This window comes from Esox lucius, chromosome 6 (assembly GCF_011004845.1).
Source record: "Esox lucius isolate fEsoLuc1 chromosome 6, fEsoLuc1.pri, whole genome shotgun sequence".
NCBI classification, from domain to species: Eukaryota; Metazoa; Chordata; class Actinopteri; order Esociformes; family Esocidae; genus Esox; species Esox lucius.
This window is the reverse complement of record NC_047574.1, coordinates 3835294-3843710: the sequence shown is the minus strand read 5'-3', so window position 1 is coordinate 3843710 and position 8417 is coordinate 3835294. Positions and strand designations below refer to the sequence as shown.

Genomic DNA, 8417 nt, shown 5'->3' with positions numbered 1-8417 from the left:
TAGGGGAGAGGGGGCCCCCAAATCAAATTTTGCAGAGGGCCCCCAAAAGGCTAGGGCCGGCACTGCGTGTGCATAACAGGGCCACTCTGCTCCTTGGCCTTCTTACATCTCAGCCACTCTACTACAGCCTTGGCCGGGTGGTTGTAATGCTGAAAGGTGAACTTTCGTTTAGGTCTTCGGGTTTTCTTCAGTGTCTTTTCTGTGAATTATTCCATAAGTCAGCCCAGTTCTTGACGATGGCAAAAAAACTGTCAGAATTGCCACAGGCTTCTTGGTAGCCTGTCAGATTAGTCAATCAATTGTTTTTTGTTTTTCTGTAACGCTTCATTGTAGGAATATGACAGAAATCTGGAATCCTGGAAAACAAGGGATTTGCTTTCCTGGTGGTTGTGCAAACCTACCTGGGCATCCACCTGGATGTGTCAGTTTTGCGAGGAGAACCAGCGGACCAATGAGCTCCAGGTTCTGTATATATTAGGATCCCCGTTTGCACTGTCCCTGGGGTCCAAACCTCCCGAGACCTGAACCGGTCCAAACCGCATTTGCTAACTATTGTCCAAGTGTTTACTACCCATACTCCTTACATCTAGGCTACCAGAATGACGCATGCAACCACTATGGGAAATATATGCTTTAGATGTTGATACGAATCAAACCATTGTGCCAACATTTAAATCAACATTTAATTCAACCACAATGTTGAACCTTGTGGCAGTTATTGTGGCAGTTATTGTGGCAGTTATTGTGGCAGTTATTGTGGCAGTTATTTCCGTAACTGTTTTAAGCTGTTGGCTTTTTGGTGAAAGTACAGATGATTATGGGGACAGAATGAGAACTAGATTAGCTAGCATTAATCCGGATTAACTGACAACAAATTAAATTAATCCCAAAATTATTTTTATTACAACCCCAAATGCCCCCCAAACCTTTGCTCTGGTGGATTGTGTGATCTAGTTACATAATGTGTCAAAGAAAGCTTGAGTGTAATCCACTGAACAGATGAGGACAGGCAAACAACATGAGGACTTTGTCCCAAATAGCATTATGTACTCAAAAAAAGGTTATCCAAAGAAACATTTGCTCTGGATTTCTGAGGTGTTCAGTTTTTTTAATTGTTCTTTGAGGAACTACTAAAAGGAGTTCTTTGAAATTTGCATTCACATGTTTCCATAAAAAGCTTCCAGAGGTTCCCTTGCAGTGCCAATCAAATACCACTAAAAGATCTCCCCATGACCTTCTTATTGTTCTTTTGTTTTTTCTATGGTGAGAAGTAATGCCTTATAGGCTCCCTGTGGTGATGTGGCTTCCATGGTGATGTGGAACATCCCAGAACCAGCTGTCGGGTTGATTTGTCCGTTACGTAGTTTCTCCGCCCTGTAGGTCTGAGTAAAGGGGGCTCTGTATTAATTAGATAAATACATTTAGCAAATCAGCCACTGCTGGCACAACACAGAGGAACCAGCTGTCTACTTAACGGGCCAAAAATGAGAGACAAAACAGAAAGAGGACACACATGCAAACGAGCACACACACACGTATGCACAAATGTACTCACACACAACATGCACACACAAACACTGTCAAACAAACACACACACACACACTGACATAAGGCTTTGCGACATCACATGTTATTTGTTCCCTGGCATCCTCAGGGTTTGACCATTACAGTAAATTGTAGCTTGGATAAGCACATGCACAGACAGTGGGTTGGATTTATAAACCAAATAAAAAAACGTACAGACGAGAAAAGAAAATGATTACACTGGGATATTTTCCATGCCCTGTGTCCTAAATGGCAACGTGTTCACTATATAGGGCACTACTTTTGACCAGATCTCAATGGCCCGTGGCCAAAAGTAGTGCACTACAGAAGGAATGGGGTGCCATTTTGGGTGTCTTGGTGCTTTAACGTGCCGGATATTCCAGCCGCTGTGTTATGAGTTAGATGGATCTATACAAATCAAGTGACGGTGCTTGAACAGTAAAGTCCATATACAGGCATGGTCATGCACCAATACAATACATCTATGTCCAAACAGACCTGTGAAACCAGACTATGGATTACGCAAAGGCCCCAAGTGACCTCTAATGGACCCCATATTTTATCAGAGCCCCACCGACCCTGTGAGGTGAGGGTCCCATAATGAGTGTCGGGTGCCATTTTGGACAAACTCTGTGTTGTTGTTTCATGTCGTGTGTCTCCCGTAGGAACACGAGACGCTGCTTATCAGCACAGAGCAATTCTATCGTTAAGAAACACGACACATTTCATTGGTCAGGATGGCAGATGGATACAAGGTTTTCTAGTAGGACTCCCAAATGGTGCTATGTTCCCTTCTTGCCCTACTTCTGACCATAGCCTCACAACAGGCCTAGTACACTAAAAACAGACATGGGTTGCCATTGCGGTGGTAGTCAGACAGGAGGTTCATAATGAGAATGATCTTCGCAGATGGCGTGTTTATCACCCTGGTTGATGGAAGACCACCCCAAGCAGACCAGACAGGGACATCGCATTGCGTGGGCGGCTTCCTGCAAAGCCATTGGAGCATTTGACCAGCAACAGAACGGCTGTTAGATCAAATCCCCCAGTACCAGCAAGGTGAAAGATCTGTTGTTGGTTGTGACTGTTAACACAAATGGCTCCCCAAAGTCTGGAGGTGGGCGGGGGGCTCTCTAAACTGGTTGGGGTGAAAGCAGAAGTAAAATTTTCTGTTGGACCTTGTTTGCAGTCGACAACTTAAAAGTGTTTAAAAATTGTACACTTAATACATAAAAAACTGCTTGTGTTATAGATGTGATACCTTCACAATATATTTTCAAGAATTTTCTTTGGTCAGATTAAGGAGGGAATATAATCTGGATTAGGTCATATATATGCGTCACTAGGCCTTTAGAAAGACTCCTGCTCTAATTTATGAAACCACTCTCTCAGCCTGTCTCTCTCTCCCACAGACACAGTTTGGGTCCCAGTGGTGACTGCATTTTTAAAAGATAGGACAATGGTTAAAGATATATTCTGTGATTTCTGACCAAAGGTAGTTAAAGTGGTGCTGTTGAGCCAGAATGGGTCCCCAGAAATGGTTTACTAAAGTCATATATGTGTCGACATGTGTCCCCTTGTTGTCAAAACCACTTGTTTTCTAACATGGAGTTTCATGGAAAACTGCATAATCTTCCTAGGCATATGGCTAACATAAACTTGATCTTCAATTAGCAAGCCGCCCCAATCAAAAAACCCTGACTGTGTAGCGACCTCTAATGGACACAGATGATACACCACATGCAAGTGGGACAGACTGCTAGAGCAATGTTCCCCAGCGACTGTTCCGGGTGCTCTTCAAGTACAAAGAACGCAAAATTAAGCGAAATCAGGGGGACAGTAGCAGTAGATAGTATTAAACACAGCATTTGATTAAAAGGCCTTGAAATTATGTTAACTGGTAGGACTACTACACCCTAGCGAATATTGAACTACATTGTTTTAGGTGGCCACAAGATGGCATCCTTGGTCAACCTTCCTTCAAACCTAAACGCCAAATGTGGGAGTAGGCTACTTAAAGGTTCTGTTTGTGCATAACACGCTGGGGTTCATTATCTTGTGCCTTGATCAAAATACAATTTTACCAAAGAAGTCATGAGAAAAAATTCATATTAGAAATAATTAAAGTTAATTGTGTAGTCATGGTTGCCACATTTCTTAATTAATGATATTACTAATCTTGAGAGGATTAGAGGATATCTGTGAAGAGAAACACAACGCTGATTTGATCGTTCTGCAGGGCAAACGGCGTAGACCATGTGGCTGGTGCATTGATTATATTATATCCTTATATTTTGTGAGCTACTAGCAGTCTAATCACGCAAAGTCAAATACTGGGTGTTTGTAAATAAACGCGATTCCACGGATTCTGACGTGCATTACGTGGGAGCTGTCCATAGTGCTGAAATGCGCTCTGCACACCACAAGAGCATAATCAATGGAGACATCACGGAGGGAGGGGATGACACAGCCATAATGAAATTTAGGAAAAATGTAGCTGTGCACATACATTTTTAGCTATGTAAATAATACATCTGCACATACTAAACAAACTCCTCAGAAACAAGAATGAAATGTAAAAGTTGCATGGCATAATCTGACCACGTGGCGGCACTCGGCGCATACAGCATGTTGGGCTAGGCAGCAGAACGACAGAATCTCAGTCTGACATGCTTAAACATTCGTTTTGCATTATGTGATGTAGAAAAACATGATATGGCTATTAGTATTAACCAAATTGTTATGATTAATATAATTACTATTATCATAATTACATAAGCACACTGCATGCCGATATCATCTGTAAGGGACATGTAAACTTCTACAGAAGGATATTTTACATATTTTAGGAATCAATATCTTCATTATTCAATAAATTGATGTTTTACGTTATATTGAATGATTAAAGCGAATGGAATAAAGCAAATCTTTGAATAAAAACTAAAGACAATCTATATAAAATGTCACCATTACGCTTAATTGTATATATAAATGGGGAGGGTTTTCCCGCGCTCGTGTAAAGGAGTCGTGATGATTCTCGCTCTTATTGGGGGATTGCTCTATTTCGAATTAGCATAAAGGACGCAACTGGCAAAGGATCCACTTGGGGGCACGCTGGTGATGCGTCATAGCCCTCGGTGAAAGACAGAAGAAAAGAAAAAAAAAATATCGACAAACCAGCAAGTTAATGCGTACCAATGGCAACGAAACCATTCGTGTTCTCAGAACGGAGCACAAACGTGCTACAGGTGATCCGAGGCATGAACATTGGAATCGGAGGTATCTGGGGACCCAAGTTTCATAAACAAGCAACGAATACGTTCCGAAGAAACTTGGTATGGTGTAGTAGCAGTTTAAGTACTACACTGTGGTAGAGAAGAGCGCACGATTTTACCTCGTCAATTATAGAGACCGTGAAACAGACCGGAAAGTGAGCGCGAGGGATGAAACAAGACCAAGTTGGAGAAGAAATAACCATCTACCGCGGAGAAGCCAGCAGTCTTGCGCACCGCCAGGAAATCACTGGGAGAAAAGTTCGCCTTTGTCTTCCGCACAGCGTAAGTGACCTAAGAAACAGCCACATACATGTGCAGTGACAGTATTATAGGTGGTGCAGAGATATCGGTTTAAAGGAAAGGAAGAAAACATTGGGAACAACAACAGCAGTAGTAGCACATCGTTATGGATACGGGGGGCTCTTCCGGGCTGGCGAAGTCTGCCGCCGTAAAACTGTCTGAGATGGGAGAAAGAACGAAACAGTTTGGCAACGCGATGAAAGCGCCCGACCATCAAAGACGGATTATTTTAGTGATCGTCTGCGTGGCCCTGCTTCTAGACAACATGCTCTACATGGTTATAGTTCCAATCATTCCCGACTACCTTGCTGATTTAGAGATCGAGCAAGCAGAGCACGTCCACATAGACATCCATGCTAATGTTTCAGTTAACAGCACTATGAGCTCAGCCGAGGCTAAAAGCAACAAGGACAATTTAGACGTCCAAATAGGAGTACTTTTTGCATCAAAGGCTATCCTGCAGCTTTTGGTGAACCCATTGTCAGGAACTTTCATAGACCGCGTTGGATATGACATTCCACTCCTAATTGGACTAACGGTCATGTTCTTTTCCACATGCATATTTGCTTTCGCTGAGAACTACGCAACGCTGTTTTTTGCCCGTAGTTTACAAGGACTGGGCTCAGCTTTCGCAGACACCTCTGGAATTGCCATGATCGCAGATAAATTCACTGAAGAATCGGAGAGAAGTAAGGCTCTCGGCATCGCACTGGCGTTCATCTCTTTCGGGAGCCTGGTAGCGCCTCCCTTCGGGGGTATCCTATACGAGTTTGCTGGCAAAAGAGTGCCGTTCATCGTTCTAGCCGTGGTCTGCCTTATTGACGGGATTCTGCTTTTGACAGTGATAAAACCGTTCTCGAATATGACTAGAGACAACATGCCGGTGGGTACTCCCATTTACAAACTCATGGTTGACCCGTACATAGCTGTCGTTGCGGGCGCACTGACTGTGTGCAACATCCCGCTGGCCTTCCTGGAGCCAACCATAGCCAACTGGATGGAGAGCACCATGCATTCAACTAAGTGGCAAATGGGATTGTGCTGGCTTCCCGCTTTCTTCCCCCACGTGCTGGGTGTGTATATTACCGTCAAATTGGCATCCAAGTATCCTAATCTCCAGTGGTTCTACGGAGCCTTGGGTATGGTTATAATAGGGGCCAGCTCGTGCACCGTTCCGGCGTGCAAAACATTCGGCCAGTTAATTGCCCCGTTGTGCGGCATATGTTTTGGCATCGCACTTGTAGACACCGCGCTGTTGCCTACTCTCGCATTTCTGGTCGACGTGCGTCATGTGTCGGTGTACGGCAGTGTCTACGCTATAGCTGATATATCATATTCTGTCGCGTATGCCATGGGTCCCATCGTGGCTGGTAATATAGTTCACAACTATGGGTTCGTCCAACTCAACCTGGGCATGGGCCTAGTCAATGTCCTGTATGCACCTGCCCTCCTGTTGCTCCGCCGAGTTTGCCAAATGAAACCGTCCTACTCCGAGAGAGATAATCTGTTGGTGGACGACGATGAACCCGAGGGACTGTGTGATACTATAAAGATGGAGGAGCGGCGGGGCAAGAAGAAGAGTTACAGTTCAGCGGGCAACTGCTTGCCAGTGGTGGTGGATGAGAACGGAGGGTTCGACTCGTTTAGAGCACAAACACACGCCTCTTCAGACGAGTCCTTTGGTCCAGAGTACAGTTAGAATTCTGAGAATACATTTAGAATATTCATAATACACTATCACTATACTGCTGCACGACTTAGAACGTTCCAGAATACATAGCGAAAGATCCAGCTTGCTCAGCTTGCGTTTAGAGTTAGGACACATTCTGTTCAGAGTTCGGACATGAGAACTTGCCCAAAGGGGAGGGTAGACCGTCACTTCACTATTTCATATACTGACGTGCAATATACAAATACCCAATCACCTAATCATGATTGTGTGACCAGTTTTCAAAGTCCATTTCATTTGACTGTAATTTCATCGTATTTGAAGTCTTCTATGTAGCCTATGTAATGTTTTTTTTTCTTCAAATTGGAGTATTGTGAGAGGTCTATCAAATACAGTTGACTTTGTGTGCATAACTACTGCGGAGTATTGTATAAAAGGTAAATAGATAAATGTATGTACAAGATTATATTGATATAATAAATATAAGACCAACGGTCAACGCATCAATAGACCACTGATCACAAAACAAACTATTTTTCTTAATACCGTTGACCTATTGACTATAATTGGCATTTTTATTTTTGTAATTCAAAATGGCCTTTTCATTTCCATATTTTATTTTGAAACGTTATTGTGTCCTCCTTATACCATATTTTAGGGATGTTTTATTTTACAGAAAATGTAGTGTAATATAAACAAAAGCGTTTTGTAGATATGTGTAGATATTTACAGTGTACATTCGAAATTGTATGTAGGCCTATGCATTTGAGTGTGTGCGTGATGTATGCGTGTATGTTGAAACGGTTTATTGTCAAACGTAAAGACCTGAGTATCCGTAGTAGCTCAATAATAACTTCACAAATTGAGCAGATATATGTTAATTTATCGACAATAATTATAATAAAATTTTATTTCAATATAAGGTTGTTGTGTCTTGTTATTTAAATTGACTTAGTAAAATCCTTTTGCCTCTTCAGTTTTAAATTGAACGATTTGGTTTGGTTTCTGTGGGTAAAGAATGCTGGTCGAAGGCGTTGAAGATACTGAAGATATACACCAGAAATACAGTATAAGCCTGACAATACCTGATTAAGGTAATAAAGTAATGAATGAACACTTCCCTGACGTTATTCCAGTGTCTACAACCTAACAGCTCAATGGACACAAATTTTGTGCGAAATCGAGATTTCCGTGTTAACGTTTTGAAGTCAGAGATTAGTGCGAACGTTACAGCTATACTCTACTGTAAATATAGTATGAAAACAGTTGGTCCGATGAGCCCTTGAGCAAGGCACTTCACCCTAATCCCTTCATTATTATGTTGCTACGAAATGGAGCGTCTGATAAATCACTGACGGATAAATGTAGGTGCAGGATTTAAAAATGATCCGGCTGGGTGTAAAGATTACTTAATTAATCACACGTGCAATTACGCCCAAGAGTAGAGACAGAGGGGGAGAGAGTGAAAGGGAGCATATCATATTCTTACTATTTAGGAATATTTTAGCTCACAGTATAATGCAATGTTCACGTGCGTGATTGTGGGACGAGGCGCTGTCCAGGGATCTGAAAGTTGGCACTGTTGCGCTTTTAAAATGTCTCGCTGCAGACGACCTAAAGGGTGAAC

At 42.5% G+C, this 8417-nt stretch overlaps 1 protein-coding gene across 1 annotated transcript; it reads left to right on the top strand.

The window, feature by feature from the left end:
• Positions 1 to 4664: 4664 nt before the first annotated feature.
• slc18a3a (solute carrier family 18 member 3a) lies at positions 4665 to 7698 on the top strand. Its single transcript, XM_010869341.4, has one exon. It carries the CDS (start codon positions 5228 to 5230, stop codon positions 6818 to 6820), a length of 1593 nt encoding a protein of 530 aa, XP_010867643.1. The 5' UTR covers positions 4665 to 5227; the 3' UTR covers positions 6821 to 7698.
• Positions 7699 to 8417: the final 719 nt, after the last annotated feature.

Bases quoted from the DNA above. Each gene is read 5' to 3' on its own strand.
- slc18a3a (XM_010869341.4), top strand. From the start codon at position 5,228: ATGGATACGGGGGGCTCTTCCGGGCTGGCGAAGTCTGCCGCCGTAAAA.